Source organism: Morone saxatilis, unplaced genomic scaffold (genome assembly GCF_004916995.1).
Source record: "Morone saxatilis isolate NCDOM2014 unplaced genomic scaffold, NCSU_SB_2.0 Contig21, whole genome shotgun sequence".
In the NCBI taxonomy this organism is placed as follows: domain Eukaryota; kingdom Metazoa; phylum Chordata; class Actinopteri; family Moronidae; genus Morone; species Morone saxatilis.
Window position 1 is genome coordinate 12478342 of NW_023339774.1, and position 26432 is coordinate 12504773.

A 26432-nucleotide genomic window follows, 5' to 3' on the forward strand; every position below is an offset into this window, starting at 1 on the left:
TTTTAAAATCTAATGCAATAGTTCTGCAACAAATTATATCTTTGTGAAATACACAATGTTACATTTACATTGTTTTAACAGTTATTCAATTTCTTCTAAACTGGTTACAACTTCCCATCTTCAAAAATACAAGCCCCTCCACCTCTGTCTGCCCTGAAATCACCAGCAATGAGAAACATTACACACACTCGTTTTTTAGTTTCTGGTGACTACACAGCCAGTCAACTGCGGCCTGCTTGGCACTCAAGTATTCCTTAGCGTTGCCACATTTTGGTCTGAATGTTACCTGAATTGTTAGTATTTAGGCTGTGTGAACAGCATTAGAGAAATGATGTTTCACTTACAGTCTGTCAGGCTAGCAATTCCAGCAAGAGTAGTGATGGGAACATGAGGCATATCACCATTCATGCTGAAGATGAGGTCAAGAGGTCGTGTCAATGCACAGGCTGCTCAATATCACCAATCTCTTCCTATTCCTCACATCTCCAAAATGCTGCAGAGACAAAAACAACAGACAGTCTTACAGAACGCTCACTGTCAACAAGGTTGGATGCCATCACATGCAGCACTGATCCTATTAGGATTTCACGTATTAATACATAGCCAAGTGTTTTCCCCTTGACTACAGTGTGCTTCCTCTGGGATGAGGATTTCAAAATTGTGTCAGCTCATGAGTGTGCATTATTACACTGCCAACAAAACTGCAACCTCTGACGTAGACGTTCACACCGGCCTTGTAGCAAGCCTGTGCATGCCATTATAAGTTATTGATTTATATCAGCTTCTGGTGTCCGGACCGTCTTGCTTCCTGGTCCTGTTCTTCCTCAGTAACCTACGCACCTTCACTGTGTGCATATTTGTAGGCTATGATTGTTCAACCTGTTCAGGTCGAGCATGCAATGGCTGCAGAAAACAGTCGGGGCATTTAACAGTTTTAGTTCTCGTGTGAATGCAGTACGTCGTGCGTTGCAAGTAGATTTTGGGGAGGTGACAAATCTCCCTATCGTGGAATTAATGATAAAAAAAAAAGTTACGAGTACGTCTCCCTCTCTGTGTGTCTCTTACCTCGAATGTCACTTTGTCTTGAGTTTGTAATATAAATCCCCGCAGCTGAAAGCTACCAAACATAACCCAGCGACAACACAGAGAGCCTTGTCGTTAGTGAAGCTAGCATTATATCAGAAATTCTTTCTTTTGTTAGTGTCAGTGAACGCTAAGGTTTCCGGGGCTGCCTCAAACGCACAACAGCGACGTTAGCTCATCTTAACACCACATACGACTGTATTATTACCCACTTACTAGCACCTCGGCTTTGTAGACACTCGCTAAAGAGAACGAGCCGCACATCGACTGTCTGTGAAAGTGACTTAAAAAAAAAAAATCAACTCGGGGTTAGCCGGCTAGCGACAGACTGGAGATGTAGCTAGCTAACGTATGCTAACTGGAAAGGTATATCTGTAACTTGCCTAAGCTAGCATCACCGGGAGTGCATCAAGCCCGGTTAGCCGCGGGTAGCCTCCGCTGTGTCGCTCTTTTTTTTTAATCACACGGGTCGTGTACGGGTTTGGATCCCCACCTCACACTTACTATGGCCTTCGTCGACGCATCTCTAGCTCACAAAGTGGACCTCGGACTCGCCTAAGGAAGCGTAACCCCGACCCGACGCCTGGGAGGCAGGGGTACAAAGCGAAGACCCCATCACAAATCAGAATGACCCCCCCTTCGGCTGATCCCGTTAACGGTCCCCCAACGGCTGCCCGGTGTGCCTGACAACGCGGATGCACTCGGGAGGCGAAACGATTCGTCTGAAAAGAGGTTGTTATTGTTGAATGTGGCTTATTTACCTCTGGATGTGATGAGAAAGAGAAGTGGTTCTGGTGGAGGAGGAGGAGGAGTAGCGGGAGGAGGAGGAGGGGGAGCGGGAGGAGGGGGAGGAGCAGGAGTAGGATGGCAGCTGGAGCTGGAGAAAGAGTCTCTAGCTCCCTCTCCGTCCCACCGTTCAAACAGCTCCTCTCCGAGTAAATAGCGAACACAACGGCAGTGGTTCCCGGTGGGAGGACTGGGGGCTTTTCTTCTTTCTCACGGACATATCTGCTGGGAGAGGGGGGGAGAGCATCCCCCCCTTTAAAACCGGGCGGACGACGGTTTTATCAGTCGCTGGAGGTTATGTGTGTAGGTGCCGGGTTATTTCTTTGATATTAAAACAATCAAGGGACAGAGGGGGAAGAAAACGAGGGGGGTCCACAGTGTCTATCCCTCTTATCCTCTCTCTCTCTATCTCTCTATCTCTCTCTTTCAAAATGCCGACCGGAAGAACCGGTAAAAGGAATAACTCCCTCAACCGGCGGGGAGCTAACTATGTGAACGTTATTACGGCCGGTGGTTTGCTTTTTAAAAAAAATATATAATAATGTTTATACACTGAAATAATTTAATCCAGTACTAATAAAAGATTTTCCCTTTGTTTCTATTTTCATTATATCTTTATTTTATGTTGTTATTTAATGTTTTTTTTTTTTTTTTTCTGTGGCTGCTGTAACGTGGATTTCCCCAATGTGGGATCAATAAAGTCTATTTTCTCTTATCTTCAGGCTTCACATCATATGGATCTGTGATGTTTTTAGATCTGGATCTTTAAGGCTTTACTCTTCCCCACATTATGCTGCATTTCCTTCACAAAAAACGTAAATTATATGTTTTATCTTTACTTAACAGATTACTTTTTAAAGTCTTGTCTTGTGTATTCAACTGAGAGAGAGGGGGGGAGGTGTGTATGTATGGGTTTGTCATCACAACAAACACATGAACAATCAGTCAATCAGCTGACAGCTCCCCGAAACAAACTTACCCAGCATTACCCAAAGCTGCAAAAGTCTCCTCCTCATAAGTTTTTCCTCTCATGCTGCAAACTATTCAGAAGTTGAGGCCAGTTGAAAACAGAAATAAACTAATTCATATCGTCCAACATGCATTCGGCTTGAGACGCATCGCTCAGTTTCAGGTTTTGGTCTCCCTCTTGTGGAGAGAAGTTAAATGGTTTTCCAGACTAAAATAAACTTTTGGCCGTCTCTTGTGTGTTTCCCTGTCTTCCAGTCTGGGTGTGTCATTGTCCAGATTAGCTTCTTTTTTTTTTTTTAGGCTGACATTTTCATTTTGATCATTTGACGAAAATATCTGTTCAACAGTTCCGGCCTGGGTGAAGACAAACCAGAACCATTTTATATAATTGAGAATGATCCACTGTAAGAAAATACACTCTCATATTCTTTACATTTATTACATTAAGACTATGATCAAAGATCAATGGTGTGATTTATTAATATTTAGCATTTTATATTTTATTTTAAAGAAACACATGAACCTTAACATGAGTCAGAGAGTGTGGGGCCACTTGAATTCTGTCTAAGACTTAAAAATAATGCCAATAATGCAATAAATGTCATCTTGGTATCCCTTCTGACACTGAAATGCGGTGTTAAACTTGATTATTGCGGTGATACCGCTTGTGTTTTTTATTTTTAAAATAGCTGATGGACAACAAAACCCCCTCATGAGTACGCTGAACACACTTTCAACAAACGGCAATGTTTCTGAGACGCTTTGCTCTTATTTCCAAGGGTGTTGACTGTGGTTAAATGTGACACAGAAATGTTCATTTTGTTGAATCATTAACTTCTGGTTTCACATATAAAAATAGCACAATTTTCTCTGTTATAATATGACAGTAGACTCACTCAAGGCTTGGCAGATGAGGCAATGATCAGAATCATGAAAAGCATTCATTTTATACCATTTACCTTCTAAAGACGAATTCATTATTTAACTCAAAGTAAAATATTATAAAGATGATAAGTTTTAGAGGTTCTTCACACTGAGGTTATATGTACATCATTATTTTCTAGTAGAACAAAGGGATCTATTGCTTTTTCCCTTTTTTTTGGAAGTCTGTTGCTTTTTGTTTGCAGACAAAAGATAATAGACTATAGAAGAATCCCACATCCATGATTTTGGACTTTTTCTCAGTCTTTCAGAATAGAAAAACTCAAATATTGGTGGGCCTATAGCTTTTTTACCTGTGGCAGTACTTGATAAGGATAGTATTCAGATTTATGGTATTTGTCGATATTTGATGATACAACTTGAAACAACAAATGTTTCCAAAGCACTAATAATATGCTATTGAATTAGGTGTTTACTTTATTTCCCCCTATATTTATTATTAATGTGCTGAAGGTGTTAGCAGGCCTATAAAACTACTGTATTGGATTAGGATATTTGTGACAAACAAGATCACACTCTCACACACACACACACACACACACACATTTCCATATAAAAAGCTAGCAGCTGACGCCTGTAGTTTCACGAGTGGATAATAATGTTGCGTTCAGGACCGCGGGGTTTCACGGTAATTACTCTGCTTCAATGGGTTTAACCATGAGCCTCTAACCCGTGACGGTCATGAGGGTTTTCTGCCCCTCTCTGCTCTCCAGCACACTGAGCAGTGAAATAGCAGAGGTCCGAGGAGCCAGTCTTTTTGAGAAGCCATCCCAACCAGAGGAACTGTTCCCTGCAATCTAATTATCCAATTTGGTAAGATGATGGTTTGTTTTTCTTATTAATTATTTCTAGCAGAGGTAGCCATGTATCATAGGCATGCTGTAGAATATGTTGCACTGTGCAAAGAGTAGCTCATTTTAATTGACAGATGGATTTCAAACAGCCAGTTAACCTGATCAGACAGGACAAATAGATGCTGTAGACGGCCTGTTGATACTTTACAGCTACTTTAACAGGTGATGCTGTCACCTATCAGGTTATCAGTGGCACAAGAGCAGATCTACTGATCTACTGATCGATAAGATTATGTTCCGATTGGTTTACCGTCTGTACAACTTGTTGATTTTAATCTTTGTACTTAGACTGCAGATTTTACATCTTTTCTGCAACCTACGACTAATATTAAACACGGCTGTGCATTTTTCTTATTAGCTAACATAAATATTACATTTTAAAGCACTTTTCGGTTATGGGATTGGTGTGTCAGCACTGGGCGAGAGAGCATCAGCCAATGCCAGGTGCGAGAGAGAGAGAGAGAGAGAGAGATGAAATGAGCAGGATGAAAACGCAGCAAGACACTTTAAGCTCTGAGCAGTGAGGGCACTGATCCATTAAATGGCCAATACAATTTTATTTTAATGAAGAGAATGAATTTAACTTTATCGAAATGCGCAAAATGGTGCAAATCCCAACAGCTTGTAACTATTGCGTGCCACTAAAAAGCGTCAACAGTGGTATCTGAACAAAATGTTATCCAAATGTTCCTGTTGCAGCGTTGAGCAGTGGGGTGGAGAAAGCAGTCAAAAAGAATCAATTTCCAGTAAGAATAGCTTAAGTTTTTTTACATGAAACCCTTAAATGTTGTGGAATTTTTTTTTAAATATGATACATTTTCATAATATTTCAACTTTCTTTATCTTTCATTTATCCTAATAGTTATGTTGAACTACAGAATTCTAAAGGGACAACAAATCAGTGTAACAGTGCACAGCTTCATGGTGGTTAAGTGTGTCAACACTGACTATGTGCTGCCTTTGGTTGCTGATAACCATGCATATGCATCCATGGGTGGGGATAATGTTGAGTGTTGTTCTTGACAAAGGCACAGTTAAGACTGGTTTGAAATCTGACATGATTGTCTAGTTTTAATTATTATCCAGGCCATTATCTACTTTTTTAAAAATATTGTACATTGCTCAGTTTATGAAGTGGTTTTCTGTTGACTTTCAGCTGGATGCTGTGCAATCATACAGACGGGATGCCTCGTGGAGACTTCAACATTTATTTTGCCAACAGCAGACGAGGATATGTCAGAGCTGAGGAGTATGTGTGTCTATTTTATTTTGAAATCAGGGATCAACACTTTGATTAAAGCAGCTTTTTGCACTGTGATATGAATACTGTAGCCATATTATGGTGAATACTATAAAACATATATACCAAAGTAATAGATTAAGCCTTAAATATGTCTCTTTGTGAATTGTGTTGTGATCTACAGGGCAGTGGGCATAGTTCTGCTGGTGGTCATCCTGGCAGCTCTCCTCATCATGGGCTGCTGGTACTTCAAGAAGAGGAGTGGCTACAAAATGATCAGGGTGAGACCATCATACTTCCTTTAATGAAGTATTCACATTTCATACTTAAAGGGTTTTCCTGACTAATAAAAGCAAGGAAGGAAAAACAAAGAAAATTTGATGGGTCCATCGATGTAATGTTACATATTTGTGTTGAAAATGTGTGTCCTAATCTGATTTACAACCTCTTTCAAAGATCTATGTTCCTCTTTGTTTATCTCGTTTCTGCTTTTGTTTTTTTCCGCAATTTATCACTGCGTCTTCATTTCTTGCTGTTTTCCCACAATTCCTTATACATCTTTCACTCCTACAGAACCCTAGATCGGGGTCAGCCGGTTACACAGGAGGCCAGTACTCAGAGGCAGGACCTTCAGCAGAAAATAAGATGGCTCTAACTGACTTTGGCAGCTTCAGACCTGCGGTGAGGGACAGGCAGTTACCCCATGACTGACTTTACTGACCTTCTATTGTATCTCCCTGTCCCTAAATCAGTTGTCAGCAAAAAGATTGATACCAACAAATTCAACAGCTCGACGCAGCTGGTCTATTTAAAAAATACATCACCAATCAACAGTTAACTAGTGGGCAGACTTAAACTCTGGACAACAAGTCCATGACAGAGGGTGCTTGTTTAGTACAAAGCCTCAGGGTTCTGAACACAGTGTTGAACACGTGAAGCTGATGCAATGGACGCCTGAAAGAGAGATTATGGTGTCACCAGACTAGGGGTTGGTCTAAATTTTCAGAATCATTCCCAAGGGAGGTATGTGTATCTATGTGTGGGAAAATCAAGGGAGGAGGCTCAGATCAGCACCCTCTGATAAAATTAAGTTACAAAACAATTCCCATTGTTTTTTATGGCGGCATTTACCAGAATTCTAACTGTTGAGTTACCAAAACCAAGATTGTTTAAACCCACCAAACACGCCTAGATTTTCCAGATATGATGCTGAATTCCATGCATGTACAATTTAGCTTCTGTATGTAATGATATAGCCATAAAAATATATGTTTGAATATTTAATCCTGTATAAACATAATAGAGGTTCAGTGACAAAATAATTACCAGTGAGAGTGTGGGAAACTGTTCAGCCGTTTCATTTCTACGTATTTACTATTTCACTCTTCTCCAGGTTCCTAATGCTCCCCCAGCCTACGAAAAGATTTCCTCAGGGCCACTGCCCCCTCCCTATTCCCCCTAAAGGACTTCCGTTGAAGATGGACGGATGTCTGAAAAAGAAAGGAAAACACTGAAGAACAAACACTTTACTTCATCTGTTGTTTTATGATATATAATCTGTCTGTCAATATGCATTGTAGCTAAATATACCAACAGGTCCAAGTATTGTATCCCTCACTTTGTAAAATTATCCAAATGAACAATTAAATGTATATAATGTAGGTTGTTTCAACAAACAATAAAAAATGATTCTGTGATTCTGAGTCTGTGTGTAAGGAATCAGCAACACGCTTGTTGGGGACAGTCGCATTGTTTATTTCCATGCAGTAATGTCCACATTTGTTCAATGAAAAGGTACCTAGTAAATATTTTTGAAAAATCTATATGGTAAAATAAATAAATGTGACTTCAAAACATTTTATATGGGCTCAAACATGTAGTACAAATGCATCTATTAGTTTTATTTATATTTCTAAAAAGTAAAATGTAGTTTACTAGTTGAAAAAACAATGACAGAATCTGCATACAGACAGTTGTATTGTTTAAAACTGACAAATAAAGTAGAGCAACTTGTACCAATGAATAGTATCCCAATTATTACTTCTTGAAGCAGTATCTAATGGCATTGAAAAGTATTACAAAAGCTTGAGTTGAAATTCATTTTATCTACCCTCCCGGTCTACTGATTTATTTTAACAGTTGTCATTACTGGCCATTAAGTACAAAAAAAGGAAATAACATTCATCTGAGGACAACCTCTACAGTTTTCAACCCATCACAGTATACATTTCCAGTATGTCTGATTGGGCATACAGTCTACCTATAAGATGATCTAACCAGAGGGTATAACCTACTGTATCCTAAATGTAAGTCACAAGTCAAACTACAGCTGGAAAGCAGTTCTTTAACTAGCCCCAGGATTACTACAAGCAATGGATATGAGCCCTGCCAAAACTAAGCAGATGAAAATGGTTTGAGAGTCCTCACAGAGCTGGCACAGTCTCAGTCAATTGGTGCACTTTCTGTCTGCCTGTGGCAGCTGTGACGAGGAATCATGTGTGTGTAGTGCTCCAGTGGAACTGTTGGGGGAAACCACCAGTGCATCCAGTGGCTTGGGGCAGGCAGTCAGCTCTGCTGGATTAACCTGGCACTGAACTGTGTTCAAAACAGCGCCATCGGGACTAATAAGTAGCTTGGATGCTACATTGGTGTGTATACCCAAGGATGAGGTCTGCAGAGAGTGCTTTCCAAGTGCTTGATTGGTCAGAACGACAGGTGGGTGGATGGTGTTGCTTGTCTTCAGTGATGTGATTGGTTGAGCTGGACTTATTAATACAGTGCTGCTAGATGAAGGTACGGTCACCACAGGTGCTGTTTCAAAGGTGTTGACAGTGCTTCCGATTGGTGTAACCGTTGCAATGGGCAGTGTCTGCATCCTAGATGCAGCACTCACAATTGGTGGTACAGACACTGTTGGCAAAACTTGTGTCCGTGTGCCAGCAAGCACTGGTTGCATGACTGCAGGCACTGTTTTTTTAATTGATGTGTTGTCTAGTCCTATATGCACTAAAGACTGCGATAGAGCAGTCGAGGATGCTGCAATTCCAACTGCTGTCTGCTGGGGCTGTATGACTGGGCCCAGGGTTGTCACTGAAACCATCTTGTTGGCAGCAAGAGAAGAATGCAAAACTGGTGTGCCTGCTGCCACAGGAGCTGCAGCTGAGGAGAAGGGTGAGGCAACTGATGGGCTGGGCAAAACAGGCAATGATGATAGAGGTGCTGACATTACGGACAACGGGGGTGCTACTGCAGGCGAAATGGTTGATGAACATTCAGCCTGTGTGGGTGTACCAGCAGCTAACCTGAGTGTAGCCAGTGCTGAGCCGAGAGCAGGGGCACTGGTTACCACTGGGGAAACTAGGGCTGGTACGCTGCCTACCCTTGGCAGGGATGAGACCACAGTGGGTGTACCTACAGGAGGTGACGCAAAATTATTGGCCTGCGAAGCTGGCAACCTAGGCAGAGCAGACACTACATTTGTTTTACTGGGTAAAAACGTTGGGGCCAGGCCAGGTGTTCCTGTTAGTCTGACTGGCGTGACATTGGGAGTGGTTGCTAGCAATGAAGGACCAACAGCAGGTGTGCATGCTACAAAAGGACAACTTACGGCTGGCACACCAGGAAGCCTGACTGGGGACTGGGGTAAAACTGGTGGTTGATGGGCTACAGTGCCATGGCTTGCCCTTTGGGGAGGTACTGATGCTCCAGTGCTGGTAGCCCTGGCAGTAGGCACTTGTTGTGGTACAGGGCTAGAGATGATAAGGACATGGCTGCCTGGACTCAAACCCTGGGGAGGGACTACAAAACGTGCATTGTTAAGGAGGATCTGTGTGCCAGCAGCAAGGGGAGTAGAAGTGTTGATGACTATCTTCTGCTGGATTGTGCCGGTAGCAGAGGTGGTGAACTGGGTATTGGTGGTTGTTGCAGAGGAGATGGGTGTTTGGGTTTTATTGAAAGCATGCTGAGAGGAAGATAAGTAGGAAGTGGTTTCCTCACCACTGCCACTTTGGATATTTGAAGACTGACGGACAAGAGTGGGTGTGGAGGTTTGTCCTGGGCTATTCTGCACAGTAGTGGCCACCTGAGCAGGAGAGTGGCTGGACAGTGTATTTGGGGGAATACCAAGGTCCTTCTTGATCATGTTTCCTGCAGTCAGACTGGCAACAGTAGACGTTGATGTTTGGGAGCTCTGGGGGAAAGAAGGGATACCTTGGAGATGAGAAGTGGTGGTCAGAGAAGCATGTGAGGCAAGCTGGGCTGAACCGCTTGAGATGGTATTTGAATTAGAAACCGGGACCAGTCCAGTGGTGGTGGTGGTTGGACGGCCTGTGTCCGAGACGGATACTGGTGTGCTCTTGGAAGGAGAACGTGACAGGGCACCAATGGTCTGTCCAATGGTTGTCGTCTTCCCTGACAAGTGGATTTGAACCCCTGAAGACACAGAAAGTACAATAGGGGTGATGGGGTTGTATTTGGGGTATGATTATTACACTTTAATACAATATTCAAACTACTAAATACTGTAAAATTGAAAAATAGTTTCACGTTCTCCAAACTACACTATGAAGTATACGTGTACAAACGAATAATTTTAATTGGTACAAAATGTACAGACTGTATAAACCACAAGACACAGCAGACGTAATGAGAATACCAGTAAAATAAATTACACAAACCCACCTGATGGCAGAGTAATGTTCTTGACCTTGGACAATGTTTCTGAGTTGACACCACAAACAGGTTGGCCTGGGCTTAATCCCATCTTTAGAGTCTGACTTGATAATGAAGTGGTCAGCAGCTGTCCACTAGCCCCTGTTGCTATCATCGGCTTTGGGATGCTTGCCACAGAGGTGGTGGATGCTGTCACTGTGGGCTGGCTGATGAACATGACTCTTGAACTTGGAAGTGATTTTGTGGAAGAGGGATTTGACAAAGCTACATTTGATGAGGAAGAAGAAGAGGGAGTAACCAGGATGAATTTAGCAACTTGGGACCTCTCATCTGTACTGGCCCGTTTCACACCAGTCTTGCTGATGAACTCTGCTTGTGTGAGAACTTGGGGAATACCAGAACTACTCAGTGATGGGACAACAACAGTGTTTTTTACTAATGAAGTTTGAAAATTAGAACCAGCAGCAGCTGTCTGTGCTACCTGGCAAATCTTTGTTGCAACTGTAGAACCAACTGAGGTGTTTGAGAATTGACCTAAAGCAACAGTAGTGCTTGCAGTCTGGCTTCCAGGGCTTGTAACAGGAATGCCACCAGTGACTGTAGTGAATATGGGAGTTGTGACAGCAGAAGGGGACTTTAAAACTGAAGACACCTGCTTCTGAGGTTGGGCCACTGATATACTTGTTAATGCTGGTATGGTGCAAGGGGGTGTGTGAGAGGGAGCAGAAGAAGAAAGGGTTTGTGATGTCTTGGATACGAGGAAGGCTTTAAACTGAGGTGAGATGGTGATGACTGGACTGGTGGGCAATGAACCAAGCACATTCTGGTCTGAGGATGTCTGGACTTTGACGATGCCTGTGTTGCCTCCTCTAGTCGTTACCAGGATGGACTGGGAGTCTCGGATACACACAGTCTTAAGCTCCTGTTTGGGGTCTGTGGATTTAATAGGCTCAGTCAAAACTGCACTAGAAGGAGCGGTGATGGGCGAGGGGTTTGGAGTGATACCTTGTGTTGTGCTAGCTTGGGGACTACAGACTTGTGCCCCCTTGAAACCTGCTGTGTTTATGGCCCCCTGTTGCAGACAAGGGGAAACAGAAGGAGAAGGGGTCCTCACTGTCCTGGCATCTTTTAGTGGAGCCACTTGCTGAACAGGGATTTTGTTTTCAGGAATGGTGAACCCAGGCACATTGGTGGACATACATAAGGGGCTGGATACTTTAGAAACTGGGACCTGAATGCCCTTAGACTGTTGTTGATGTGAAGAAGATGCCTTTTCTTCAGTTTTGTGAATGAGAAGGTTAGAAGGCAGAATCACTACTTGCTGCATGATCTTCTCCCCAGTGTTCTGGTCCATGACAGGATGAACAGAAATCTTGACTGGGCTGCTGCTGTCTTTTCTTACAAGTTGCCCCAGCCCCTCAGATACCTTGTACACCACTTGGACCGGATCTTTTGGTACAGTCTGGGTGGGTTTGGCCTGTTGTGATTTAGGAGGAGCTGCCATCACTGTGGCCATTCCCTGCTGTCTTAATATTTCCGTCTGTAGTCCTTGTGTCTGCATTTGTTGTAAGTTATGGGAAGTGGAGGGAGAAATTTGTGCTTTTGAAAGTTTTGTGGTAGTCACTGCAGAGCTAGGCAGGGAGACCAAAGACCCTTTGTCCAGTCTATCTACATTGTTTACCCCTGGGTAATCAGCGGGCCGTTTCATTAAGGTCACTTTGTTTCCCACACTCTTAGCCAGCAGAGTGGGGATGGGCGTGTAGCCCTTAGGTAGTCCAGTGGTGGGATGGAGGATGGGGGGTCTGGGTGACAGTGAAGCCTGGGCTGGCACCCTTGCTGCCCATGCTGAGTTTGAATCCCTGGATTGATTTGATGGGATAGGTTCAAATCTAGACTGTGGCCCAGAGTCAGTGCAAGAAGTAATGTTACTGCTGCCAGTTTGAACTCTTGGCAGCAGCGTGACGTCTTTCTCTGTACTGACCAGAGGGTGTTTTAGGTGGTTGGGAGGTATGTATGTCGTCATTCTTTCTCCAGCGGACTCAGCCACAAACTCCCTGGTACTTGCTGAGAACAAAATAGAGATGTCTCTTAGTGATGCACTGATCAATTAGCCATAAAGGTTCAAAAGACGAGACCCATTTAAATTCCTCTAGGACATTTAAATAAGCTCAGAACTGTGTCATTTCATTAAATACAATTTAAGTCTCTATCATTACATTTCAGTAATCAAAATTCACATGTTTAATTCTAGTTTAATGACTTTACCTCCACTCCAAAGACCTCTGGGAACCATATGTTCCAGGTCCTCTTCTGATCTTCTATAATGATCCGAGAGTGAACACATCTCCTTTCCCAAACCCCTCTCTTCATCATCATCTGATGATGATGATGAAATGCACTCTTCGCGCACAAAGTTATTGTACTCGGGGTGCTTCTTGAAGTCATCAAATTCCTTTTTCAAACGAAGCCTGATGTAGTAGAAAATAAATCATAGATTGCGTGCTTGTCTCTAATCCAGCAACGATGCTATTATACAAAGAGCTATTTTTGTTGTCATTGCGGTCATGCTTTTTGCTGGTCCGCTGAGCTCAAACTGCACAAGACTAAGAATTTGATCAGATTATTGTTTAAATGTCAAATAAGTATTACCTGTTCCTTTGAAAGGCCTTCACAAGTTTGGGTTCCCAGGGTGAAAGCTCATTCAGTAGTCTAATTAGAGTGTTGTGGAGGTCTTTTACTGCTTCTCTCCTATAATACCATCGACCCTGTCAGTTTAAACATGCAAAGGAAACCTTAGTCATGTCACCAACATTCTCCATCAAGTTCAGAAGCCTCTTGAGTAAATCCTCTTGACCGAACTATTATTGTAACCTACCAATCTCTTTTTGGTGCTCTCCAGGTCATCAAGCTCATCTTCTGTCTTACTGATCAGATCTCTCAACTCCTCAAGACTGGTGCATACCAACTACAGAAGAGAAATAACAGATCAAGTAAGAAAATCTTAATATAGAAGGATAAGAAAAAAAGAGGGGCAGAAGAATGGGAGGGCTTAAATTAAGACTATAAAATAGTTGTATTTAATTACTTAATACAGCATTTAAAAACACACAGAAATAAGTATATTTTAGCATGAGCTTGATTACCTTAAATGATGGCTCAACTGGAGATTCATCTTCAATTTTCTTTGATGACTCAAGTTTTTTTCCTATCAACAAGATAAAATATATTACCATTTTATCTATTAACTTTTTTAATAAATATCCCATACTGCATTGTGGCAATGAATGCAAACTGACTAATGAGCTTGATGCAATACATGAAGAAACCACAGGACTAACATCAATACTAACTTTTTCTCACCTGTTCTATGTTTCTTCTTCTTCTCTTTTCTTTTGATCGTTGTGGAAACTCCCCGCACAGCAGACATGGCAGCCTCAGCTGGGGACAGCCTCATCCTGTCCATGTGCTGCAGCTGCTTGAGCTCTCCTTTCACCCTCGGCAGCTGTTCCCTCCCTCGCTTTTTCTTCCTCTTTTTTTTTTTTGTCCAAATTTTGTCATTCACCCTCTCTTCACTTGAGTTTAGAGCACTGTCAGAAGACAACAGTGTTGCTAGCCCTGAAGTGCCACAGCAGCAGTCGTGCTCCTCAGATTTCATATTACTAGTTTTGCATTTACAACATTCCAAACAGGAAGATCTTTGGTGTCCCTGACTGAGACTTACTTCCTCCATTTTGAGCCCCACTGATTTGGTTGGGGAGGCCTGACTCACTAAGCGAGCAGGTGACCTGCCTGTGTAGCTGTGCTCCCCTACACTCAGACAAGGCTCCTCTGTCTCTGCTGTAATGGTGCGCATTGAGCCCAGTGAGAAGCCCTGCTCCTGTTTTAATGTGAGTCGCTTGGATTGATGCTTCAACTCTACAGTCTCTTCCTTCAAATTCATTTCCACACCACCTCCTCCAATATGACTAGTGTGTGAAAGGGATAAGGAGTTAGTGTGTATTTTTAAGTTCAATTTAGAGTCATCACAGGAGTCTCCTTCAGACGACCCTGATTCAGACCCCTCATCCTCCTTCAGTGACCACGATTTAAACCTTTTTTCATCGTCCTCACCATCCCCATTTTCCCCTTTGAAAACCCCAAGGGTCTCTGCTCTCCCATTTCCAAAATCATCAGACTCTTCCGTGTCCATGGAGCCTAAACAACACCCCCTCTCACTTTTAACCCACTCTTCCTTCATTCCATCTGACTCTTCACCCTCTGTTCCTGGCTCTATTTCAACCCTTTTGACCCATACAGATGGGAAAGGGAAAGCCGGGGGTGTGCTAGGGCTCTGGCAGTAGATCCTCAAGTCTGCCCCACAGAAATGTGGGAAATGTATGTAAGCATTCTCCTTGCTGTCATAGCCCAAAATAGATTCCCTACATTCATGGATGGGCTGGGACAGCAATGCATCTTGCACATATTTCTGTGTCTCATACACATGATCACACATCCCCTTCAGAAGCCATACTCGCTGGTAGAAGGGCAGCATGTGGAAGGGTTTCTCCTCCAAAGGACTCACTTCCCCAAGGATGATGAAAAACTGCTGGCAAAGTCCCAGTTGCTCAGCTTTACCTGGCTGATCATGCGAGGCACCAACAGCCCGATACCACCCCAAGACCCGCTGCCTGAGTTCAGACTCCCAGCGGCGGTAAGGCAGGGCAGGCCGTCGGTGCAGAGTGGCCCTCCGCTGGGGTGGGGACAGTAGGGAAGACATTATTTTGGACAGGAGGGGGCTGCAGCGGGGCATCAGCAAACAACGCTCCAGTTCAAAAAATACAATCTCTGGGAGGTTAAGGGCAGTCTGTGCCAGGCAGAGGAAGTGCCCTATAGCAGGGAGTTCCCAAAGTGTGTCTATAGTTTGGGGGGAAGCTTGTGACAGCAAAGTCTGCTCCCACTCTTCAACCTCTTTGGCTGACATTTCCTCTGCCTCCTTCTTTTCAAGCTCACGTTGCCTGAGAAATCAGAACACATATGTAAATTATTGGTGGGTTTACTTCAAATGTAAAATGTGTCTTGTAATATTATACCCTACTAAAGCAACTTCTAATCTTTTTCTCTCAAATATTCACTCACCTCTTCTCGTCCTTGGCCCTCTGCTGCTCTTCCAGACGTAGAGCCTGGACCATGATAGACTCATGGCCCCCGACAGTGATGGTAGCCAGGCTGCGAGGTGCAAGTCTCCGCCTCGTTGAGGTGCCCCCTGAACCCCGTTCCTCCTCTGCACCAAAACGTCCTTTAGAAGTCACTGCCAAGGTCGTCTTCTCTCGCAGTGTCCTTGTTTGTTGACAGATGGAGATAAAAAAAACTTATGATTAAAGTTGCTCTCAGGATTGTTAGAAGTAAACAGACAGTATAGGTACACTACTGCTGTAATCCAACAGCCACACAATTGTTGAAAATGCATAATAATGTACTATGGCTATTTAAAGCTGAGCTGCAACTGAGTAAATGTTTGACCATTAATAGGATGATTGTCAGATCACAAACTTCCATTCTCCCATTACTAATAGCATTACATATACTATAGACACCTTACATTTATGCTTTTGCTTTGATTTATGTGTAGTATTACCAGCTGGCATTCAAGTAATTCTACTACTATATTACAAAAACTGCATGTTCTTATGTATGTGAGCTAACCTTTGAGACAAACATTTGTTGCCCAGCAACATTAATAGACAATCACATGACGCAGAAAATATCCTTTGGGCCCTGTTTGATTGCAACTGTATAATGGTTTTGAACATTTAGCCGCTAAGCCATTTGTTCAACATTGTAATTACATTGTGTTTACCTGGATAGCAATGTAAGCTTTTGCTCCAGCATGATTTCCAGCTTTTGAGCCTGTTTGGAGATCCAGTGGTCCACCCCATGGTAACGATAACAGTTCTCCAACATCAGCCTGAAGTCGGCAACAAACTCTGTTATGGTCTCATACTCTTGTTTGATAAACTTCTCCTCCATCCTCCGCAAGCAGATCGACTGCCTGAGCTGTGCCTGACCCCAGCCCCGCACCCCACCAATACCATGCTGGGCCTCCTGGTTGCCGATGGGATGGAGGAACGGGCTGGTGATCCCTTTGTGCTTGTCTAAGAGAAAGCCAGTGAATATCCTATAAGCTTGCTGGACCTCATAGTTCATATCCTCCTCAAAGCTATTGCTGTTGCTGTTAGTGGAAATGCAGACCTCAGGCAGCGAGAGGTCACTGTTGGAAAACATGCCATCATTGCTAAGTGCAAGTTGGTCACCCTCAGCAGTAACATCTCCACTGTCGCCAGGACAGTGCAACGCCACTGTAGTCTCAACGTCACAGGTGCCATTACTGAGCCCATCCTTGGGTACAACCAGGTCAGTGTCTTCCGTGCTGCTGCTCACCCATTTGGATTGTGAGGACATGATGTCTGAGCTGAGCCGCTGGGCTGCTGAGTCTTGGTCAGTCACAGTCGAGTCTTGGGTGTGGAACAAAGGTTGGCTACAAGCTGCTGTGATTTGGTCTGTTATATCCTCCTGTTCCATCGTGCAGGCACCTGAAGTGGGTAACAGGTGGTGAACTTTGATGTTGCAAACAAGACTCCAACATAGTTTCTATGCCAGGGAAAACTAAACTTAGCTAAATAAATAATGCTTACTAAGCATTCATATTGCGTGGTCCAAAAGACATTAAATCAGGGAGAGGCTATGTTTATCACTACTAACATATCTGAGATTGCTAGGCTAAGTTTGACATTATAATTCCTGTCATGGCAGGTGTTCCCATTATTACAGCCGCATGATGAGACACCGGAGTGTTTACTTACCAGCAGTTGAACTTTCTTTATCTACCTGTCTGATCTTTGCAAACTTTCCCTTTTCCCTCGATCCTTGGCTAGATAGCATAACGTTAGCTTCCTAGCGAGCGAGCTAACGCTAGTTAACAACAGTAAGTAAACAAAGTTTGTTCTCGCTTGCTCATAGAGGGATCTACGGTGCATTGTTTAACCACGTCCCGTCTCCCGATCACGTGCAAAATAAGAGCAAAACAAAGTGACCAGAGGCAGAGCTTGGTTGGTTCAACAACATACCTCGACGTTTTCAGTGCGGCTCCAGACACGCACCAAGGCAGGAGCGCTTTTAGCAAGCTTAGCAGCCACGACAGCTCGCTAGCCAGGTTAGCTTGCTATTGTCTCCAGTCTGGGGCCTGCAATTGCTGCGTTCGCTGTCCATACTGAAAATGTTGTAGCCATTAAATGTGCAGCTGATAAAAAGTGCATACATCGCATGTCGCCGGCACACGGAGTCATGTCGGTGACAGCGAGATCGCTAAAGGAGCATTAGCCGTAGTAGCTGATTGTCCGACAATGCATAACAGTTCATTATCACCAACAAGGCTTACCCCGGATAGGTTTTACAAGTTGGCAGCTACTTTATGACATGTAAGTGCTACTAGGTTCACTTCAGAGTCTAATGTGCGCAATGTGTCAGGTTTCTTCTGAACCCTGTGAGGGTTTAGAGAAAAAAAAGCTAGTAAACCGACAGCCCTGTCTCTCTGTCTGTCTGAACACTACTGTACCACTTCACTTCCACCCTGCGTGCGCCCGAAACGTGCGCAGCCTGCCCTGACGTAGCTAGCCCGTCGCGTGTCACACCAAAAATTTGGGTTTGGAGCTGTTGCTGATACACACACACATACACACATACATACACACACACACATACTTCAACACTGTGCTATTGGCCTCACTGTAAGCGTGTGTCGCCCATTGTCAGTGAAAGAGCAGCAAATGGAGACGGCTGTCATTCGGAAATAAATGAATAAATTGCATCGTCTACAAGGCTACTGTGCACAACGTGGTAGCATCACACGGTGAACTCTCATTCATAAACTTGAGCGCATAAAGTGTAATTGAACTACCCACAGGAGACACAGCAGGTACTGTTCCGTGTAGCCTACAGTGTAAACTTGAGCTGCACACGTTGCTCCCTTGCAACCGCTAGATGTCGCTAGTCACTAATGTACAGCACACTGCTGAGTATCTTCTGTCTTACCTTTTGTTTGGCCTCTCAGGTGGCTCTTAACCTCAGGCTTCCACCTTCTGGTTATTCTGATTATGGGAATGTTTTGGACAAGTGTGTGTGTCAGATCCTAGCGCAGGAGGCAGGATTTGTACACTGATTGAGAGAATTGACAAACTTTACAGACTTTTATCAGGGCAAGAGAGTCCTATAATGTTGTGTTCGGGTTGCTGCATGTCGGCATACACTGCTGTAGGGTGAGGGATGGGATTTATCATCAGCTTGATATGTTAAAACATCTTATTGTTTTAATAAAACTAGACTTTGACTGTTACAGCATGTGCATAGGAAAGAATATGCAGCATCAGGAAAGCAGTTGTATTATCCTCTTATACTGACAGCTATAGAGTTGCCAACGGCACACTGAGAAGGTCTCCAGCTGGGACAATTGTTAATTAAGCAATTATGCCACGAGAGGCATGTGCTACAGTGATTTCTGTTCAGCTAGGAAGTATTGTCAGGCAGGGGTTTTTCAGTCCAATATAGATCTTCTTTTTGATACACAATGATGGAAGAATATCTGATGTTCATTGCAGTGGTGTTCACAAATACTTTGAGGCTTTTACTATATGTTTTGGGAAAGATAGATTTTGATGCAATATATGAAACTTAGATTTTTATTGATTTGCTATTTAAACATGTATTTTAATTCACCGTAACTACTACAATATTGATTATCTTATGATAAAATGCTTAACTGAGAACCTACATAAAAAGAAAGATTGTCCATTCAACCCATACAAAAAAGACTTTTGTATAAAGGCAAAAGAAATTCAAAAGGCATTACATAAGGCAGTGGAATACAATAAAACCACAGTGGAGAGGGGAAATATAATACATCAAAATAGAAAACAAATTTGGTACAAATAGACAAATAAGCACAGACAAGAAATACAGTTTCAGTATTAAGTTGCACCAATAAAAAAATGCAGTGGAAAAATCAAAGGGACAGGAGAACAGGAGAGATTTGAATTTAAATGTGAAATTCACAAAAGTTTGGGCACATTGGAGACAGTCCAGCAGAATAGCAGCTAAAAAGCTTAGATGCTTGTTAGGGTTCTTTTTCTGGCATATCCTCTATGAATTTTTGCTCAAGGGCATTACGTGATATGTGACAGGCAGCAGCACTTTAAAATACGTTTTAAAACTAATTGTCAGCCAATGGGCTCAGTTTGACTGTTTCTTATTAGAACTATGGCAGCAGCATATTGAATGTGATGCAGTCGCGTAACAGCCTTTTTGGAATGACAAGAGATGAAAGACTTGCTCTATAGTCTTTTGTTAATCCTATAATATATACTACATTTAACCAAAACTGGATTACTAGCCAGTAAAAGCCCCATATTCATTGTGGAGATTGCTTTGTAATTTGATGAATTGTAATTTTGTTTGGAAATATATAGGAATATGCACTTCTAAAGCTCAATTTCAGATGACATGGTGATGGCATTAAGGCGAGTCTTGATTCATTGGCCGATCTTGAGGTCCTGACTTGAAGAATTTGTCTCAAAATGTAGTTTTAGGACCATGATTACCTCAGCTGATACCATGTCTATTGCACATAGTACATAAATAGAAATTTGTGTTTAATCGAGTTTCCACGCAGTAAACCTGGGACTATGTAATATTCCAGCATGGGAATACTGTACACGAAGCACAGAGAGTGGGAGGAACATGAGGTTAATAGAGGCCCAGTAGCCAGTTTTTGCCCCATGGCTCCAAGTAGGTTAAAGTACAACAATAATACTCTCTGCATATAAGTATTATCAGAAAAAATATACATAAAGGAGCTCTTATGGTGCAGCAGAATGGCCGCTGTCAGAATGAATTCTTGCACATTGGCTGTACTAGATATTAGCTTTAGCAGTGATTTTAATGTTTCCATATTCTGTATGTAAATGTGCAATTTCAGTCAGACGAATGCAAAGGCGTGTAAAGAAAATCCAATCCAATATTTTTCTCAGAAATGTAGAGTAGAATTACAGGGAGCAAAAATAGAAGTACCTCAAAATGTACTTTCCAGCACTGATCCGGCCACTCACACACTGATTTTTTTTGGGGGGGGTAGTTAGGCCAATTCTGCTGACAGGAAGAACACACCATGTCAAAACTACATGTCCCTTTGTCTTATCCCAGGACATATTTAAGTGGCACCACTATAATAAATGCCTACTACTGCTCTATCAAAGGCCTCAGTCTCAAGGCCTTCGGATATGGCTGGGTATTCTTTCTTATTTCCTCTTACATTAAAGGGAGAGCTGTGCCTTTAACTGCAAACTGTGCTCGCTTAAACGTTATTTCGCGAGATTTGCTTGGCGCCGCGACCTCATGTGAGACACCTCCTGCGCGAGTCAGTCCGACGTTGCCTCTGCAGAGGAAAACGCAATGGAGCCCTGAACATTTTTTTTGTTCATTTATATCTCCTTTAACCCCCTGGAAAACAACACCCGTATCCAAATACTGCTCTACCCGCTGTTTATTTGAAGCGTAACAGGGCGGTGCAACGATGTGGATCCAGGTTCGTACTATAGACGGGAAGGAGACGCGAACCGTTGAGGATCTTTCTAGATTGACCAAAATTGAGTCTTTACGGTTGAAAATACAGGACATCTTCAATGTAAGCCCGCGACAGCAGCGCCTGTTCTACAGAGGGAAGCAGGTAAATCTATTTTTTTATGCCCCCCCGTTATGCAACAGTCGGTTTTTTGATGCTTTGGCAAAGGGTTTGGGTGCTGGTGGAGAGTGAGTGGTCTTCTAGGTGTTGTAGCCGTTTTCGGACCCATGCGAGCTTCCTGTTTTGATAGGAATTCGCCAATAGTTCTTGCGCAAGAGCCCGGTGTACGTGGTGTGCCAGCCCCCCCCCCCAAGATATATTAAAAAATAAATAAAAAAAGAGGGGATATTACGCGAAATATGTGGTGTTATTATGGAGCTATGTTACATTGTTTGGGTTGGCGGCTGAGGAGACCCGCATGCAACAAATGTCTCACCGCCGTAGACATGTTTGTTTACATTGCCGCGAGAGAGAGAGAGAAAGGAGAACATCGCCCTCTGTTTCCACATGCAGACGAAAAGTAGTGCAGTGCAAACAAAAACATGCCTGCGTCGAGAGCACATGTTAAACCGAATTAACGTAACAGCCCGGTGTCCGTAAGTGTCTATCTTAAGCACGCATTTCTGTTTTTGCGTTTGTAACATGTGGCACCCGTAGCTCCCGGCTGCACTGAGTCCATTAGCGAGGCACCAGACTCGTGCATGTGCTGTGTTTTGATGATGTTAATGGTTTTTTGAGGGAGGAGGGGACTCCACGTGCCCTGACATCTAAAAGCAAGAGTGGTTGTGTTTACACCTTGTCTGTAGGCACACGGTACGGGGAGGACAGGCAGGGCTGACTGCTGTAAAGAGGCGCACCTGTCCTCTCATGGCCGGATCATTGGGTAATAGTGTGTGCAAATACAGTACAACACAATTCAGGTGTAACTCTACCAATATGAGGTAGATGGGTAACACTTTTTAGTTGTCTTTGCTGATTCCATGCCACCCTATTTTGTTTGGGGCTACTACACCCTGTACCTGTGTGGTTACATCAATAGCACAGCCTTTATGTACTTACTTTAATTGGCTTGAGAGTGTTTACCTAAGCATTTTGTATCTACATATAATTGTGTCATATTAGGATATTGTGATTTAACAGTTCCAAGTTACAACATGAAGGGCCAGATATCGTTAATTAATAAAATATAAATAATTTAGCATAATACTGAAAAATGTAATGGGATCAACATAAATTTAACCTTTTATCATTGTTTGTAGACTTAAATTTAACATTGTTATTCTTCATACTACAATATGACTTAAATAATCTGTACTACAAGAAAACCAATAGGGCTCTGGAGGGAAAAAAAATCTGTTTGGGCATTTCCTACAATGTCACTTTCTTTGAGATGAAACTAGCGCTAAAACCACAATAATCGTTCAAGATCTAAATGAGCCTAAAACTATGTCTTTGGTTTTAAGGCTACTGCCAGGCAGGGATATGTAGTCTCTGTCCTGGTGTGATGGCAATTCCACACACTGTTGAATCGTGTTGTGTTAGAAATGTGAGCAGATGTTTGTGTAATTTTATGAAATACCAGTCAGTGGGAAGAGAATGGTATGAGAACTGTAAGCTGCCATCCTGACATAGGCACATGTATATTTTGTATGTCGTGGCGGATGGTTGCACAGGCATCCTCAAAGCCTGCGGTTGTACTTTTTTGAACACACACAGGCACATTTTATGAGATACCACACACACACACATGCATGCACTGTAACCACAACTGTTAAAGTAGTAGATGCAAACCAATATTTGTAAAATGTATATCCTGCAACCATAGACGTGGTGTGAAATATGTGAACATTTAATATATGAAACGATAGAAATATAAAAGACAGTACAGAAAATACTGACCCACTGTATCTCAATATGTATCCTGTGTGAAAGATTGGTAAAAACCTTCACTCTGCCAGCAGTTCTATCAGTAATAAGCAGAAGATGCTCTGGCAGGACACTGGTGCCATGATTTACTTAGTATTTTAGCATAACATTACAAAGCTGATATTAACACAGTATGACTCAGCCGGGCAGATAAGCCCTCGGAAGCAAACAGCCTACATGATGTGTTGATCTCACATTGTTTACATTCAGTCACACTTGCCTTTATTTATAGGTGTCAGGCAGTATTGTAGGCCAAGGAATTCCATTTTCAAGTTGTCCAGCCTACTTCCTGTTGTGTAATTGAATGATAATGAAGTCTCCAACGTTCAACTCTGCATCACAGAGGCAACAATGGGTTGATTTTCTTCTCTGCTCGTGTGCTGCATGTGCTGTACTGCAGGACGGAGAGAACGAAAATACTTCCAAGATCTGTTTCGAATGGTGAAGGAGAGATTTTAATGCCTTGAATGCTATTGTATCTCTATAGGCTACAGCACCTTTTTCTTTTGTCCAAAACAATGGTTTACGTGGCGAACCTAATAATAGCAAACTATTATTATGGAAAGAATTGTGTGTGTGTGTTGTTTGCACCAGCGCCTCTGGATGCATTTTGCATGTTTTTACTAGTAAACAAATTCCATTGTTCTGTTCTAAAATCAACAAAACCCACATGCAACTTTAAAATACCTTCAGTGGCAAAGCAAAACTGTTCTCTCAATTCACCAAATTCACCAAAATCGGTAGCTGCATATGACACAATTTTCATTAGCTTTATTAAAAATTAAGTAGCTGTTATGTTGGGGTGGTCCTTGACTGCCGGAGCTGTGGTTGCAAAGGCTAGGCCCGTGTAGTAAATCCTGTGCTTCCTTCATTTCACTGGAAAATGAGTGGGGAGGGTTGATTAGGGGATTTCCATGTGTTAAGTAATGCAAGGAATGAACCAGTGACACGCAGCGTACACTAGCTAGTGCCCTTACATGCTTGGAGTGCTGCCTGCGCTCTGTTAGGATTTAGACTTGTAGCAGAATAACTCAGTCTAATTCCTTTTCAAAATGGCGTCTTGTTTTTTCCCCCCAGCTCACTGCGCACGTTGCCTCGCCAGTTCAAAGTCATGCTTGCCCTTCAGTCGGAAGGGTCTCGAGCCAGCAGCCACACAACTTTGCCTCAGTGTTTTTTTTAATGGGTTTTTCAATATGCCTGTGCACTCATTGCGTCTCTGTTTCACTTTGAAAAACAACATCTCATGTCACTCACATTTCACGAGCAGACTCGCACACACACACCTTTCACTGTCCGTGCAGCCTTTCTGCTCAACGCCCACACTCACTTTTGCAGTAGACTTCTCATTTACTAATTAAAAAAAACGGTTTGGCCTGTTTATCAAGCGGTTTAAAGCTCAGCTTGTATTTGTCCATGTGCTTCAAATATAAGGCTGTAGTTCACTGGTGTTTTTTTTTCTACTGAGGCAGCAACATGTTTCATGTTGAAATAGTTGGCCTGTCGTCCACTGTTAGCTGTTGCCTATTGTTGGGCTGTAGGAACGCTTTATTGGCTTGGCCTCTTTTACACAGACTGTTGCAGTGACCTAGATATCGTTACAATTTGATTATACATACATTGATGCTGTGGCTCCTCGATTGATGGGTTTTCGTTGGGTATTGCTAAGCTGTAGAATTTCATAGAGAATTTTAGGGGGAGCAGAGTTTTGCTGCAGCCATGCATGTAAACAGTCACACCCTTCTTCGACAGATAGGCTGGACAAAGAGCAAAGACAAAGAGAGGCACTCAACCTAGACTACAACTGCAGGCTTTCTAACACTCTCACATGTTTTCATAGTTTCGCCACTCCTTCTCATAGTAGCTTTAGCTCGGTTAGTGGACAAATGTCCTACCTGTTAACTGCCAGCTCTTGTATGTATTGTAAACAGTCGGGTTTCCCCTACTGTTTTTTTAGCTCAGATTACCAGAGGGCTGCCCGGGTTATTATACTGCTAACTGTCTCATGTTTCTTGGGTTTAGCTTTCCTTATGTCATTAATGGCACACATTTGCAGCTAATAAACATAGTCTGTGATCTAAATATAAACATAGAGATTGTCTCATCATAGGTTAGTCTGTCAGTATAATTATACTGACTAACACAACAGTCTACAGTATGTGATTAATACTTTCTGATAATAAAGGGTTGTTTACACAGTATAGAATCTGTTCTCAATTATGAGCATAAAAAAGAATTTCATACAGTAAATTGCATTTATACTCACTATTATGCCTTACTTCTTAATGACAAAGTATCAAACAATGAATACATTAATACATAAAATGTGTGGAAAAGGCTGTGAACTGATGTACAGATTCCTGCCATAGCGCTCGAGCAGAGTGGTAGATCCCAAGACATTTTAAAAAACATTGCTTTATCCGATTTAAGGAATTTTCCCCAACTTAGCTGAAAAGTGTTTTAACTGTTTCACTATTTAACGAACGGCGGCAAGATGACAAATTGCGAAAATGGAACACTGCTTCTGCATCACAGTTGAACATTTTCCTTTTGTACAGTGGTACAAGCTTGGTGTAGGAACTAACATAAAGAGAAGAAAAGAGCTGCAAACGAGAGGAAAAAAACAACCTTTGTCACCTTTCCAGGTATTTCTTGCTAATTAGCGGTGAGCATTTTTGGTACAGGATTGAATGACTGTAGGCAGCATGAGGGATAAAAGATCAAAGATGGAACCTTGGTAGATGGCAGACACACAGACACACCCCATGTCATTGTTTTTGGAAATATGACCTATTTTTCTCAGCTCATTGCAAAGACGGCCTGCGGGCGGAAACAAGGGTGAAGAAGAAGCTGTGTAGGAGTAAGGGGTTTGGATGGTCTGCCTGAGCAAAAGAGGCAGATTTCTGCACGGCTATGAAATTTCTTCTCCACCACCAGTGTGGGTCCGACACTCCGACACTCTGACTTGGATTTCACACCCTTTTAAACCACTCCAATGTCAAATGGCCCACCATGATTAGTCTTTCAATTTTGGTTTCACCTTTACTTAATGGGTTAATGTATTCTGTCACTGCTATGCAGGCATAGATACTAAGTAGGCGATGCTATAATTTCAAAATGCTTTCTGCATTAAGAGCTTTTAAAGTCTTACAATAAGATACTGTGTGACAGGATGTTGGCACAATAATTCAATTTAATGTAATATTACAGCCAAATCTCCCCCCACCCGCAGTTTCTGCTCTATAATAGGTATTATTTGGTGTAGATTTATTATAATGTTAACACATGTTCCATCATTGATATTAGATGAGATGAG

General features: G+C 42.5%; 4 protein-coding genes across 11 annotated transcripts in view; 2 read left to right on the plus strand and 2 right to left on the minus strand.

Moving 5' to 3' along the window:
* LOC118332517 (nipped-B-like protein) overlaps positions 1-1958 on the minus strand; it is a 21390-nt gene extending 19432 nt beyond the window's left edge. For 6 of the 7 annotated variants that reach the window (XM_035667846.1, XM_035667851.1, XM_035667850.1 and 3 more), the window contains exons 1-2: positions 1845-1958; positions 345-493 (exon numbers count right to left, since the gene is read on the minus strand). In XM_035667846.1, the coding sequence (XP_035523739.1) occupies positions 345-408 (64 nt within the window). In that variant the 5' untranslated portion in view covers positions 409-493; positions 1845-1958. Of the gene's footprint in view, positions 1-344; positions 494-1587; positions 1819-1844 lie in introns of those variants that run through there. The other variant, XM_035667845.1, reaches the window with a different exon arrangement.
* Positions 1959-4453: 2495 nt separating this feature from the next.
* Positions 4454-7547, plus strand: mlana (melan-A). Its single transcript, XM_035668595.1, has 5 exons — positions 4454-4593; positions 5791-5883; positions 6059-6155; positions 6448-6555; positions 7268-7547. Exons 2-5 carry the CDS (start codon positions 5795-5797, stop codon positions 7334-7336), a joined length of 363 nt encoding a protein of 120 aa, XP_035524488.1. The 5' UTR covers positions 4454-4593; positions 5791-5794; the 3' UTR covers positions 7337-7547.
* An 82-nt stretch (positions 7548-7629) lies between these two features.
* Positions 7630-18149, minus strand: LOC118333085 (uncharacterized protein KIAA2026). The gene is made up of 10 exons (XM_035668594.1): positions 17649-18149; positions 16382-17114; positions 15661-15861; positions 13906-15539; positions 13689-13750; positions 13421-13510; positions 13195-13310; positions 12811-13013; positions 10555-12609; positions 7630-10305 (listed from the first exon to the last, which is right to left on the minus strand). The coding sequence occupies exons 2-10, from the start codon at positions 17101-17103 to the stop codon at positions 8321-8323; spliced, it is 7068 nt and encodes a 2355-aa protein (XP_035524487.1). The 5' UTR covers positions 17104-17114; positions 17649-18149; the 3' UTR covers positions 7630-8320.
* Positions 18150-21145: 2996 nt separating this feature from the next.
* The window catches only part of LOC118333087 (E3 ubiquitin-protein ligase UHRF2-like), a 28448-nt gene continuing 23161 nt past the window's right edge, over positions 21146-26432 (plus strand). Inside the window, exon 1 of one of the 2 annotated variants that reach the window (XM_035668596.1) lies at positions 21146-21298. In XM_035668596.1, coding sequence (XP_035524489.1) covers positions 21146-21298 — 153 coding nt within the window. The remainder of the gene's footprint in view (positions 21299-26432) is intronic. The other variant, XM_035668598.1, reaches the window with a different exon arrangement.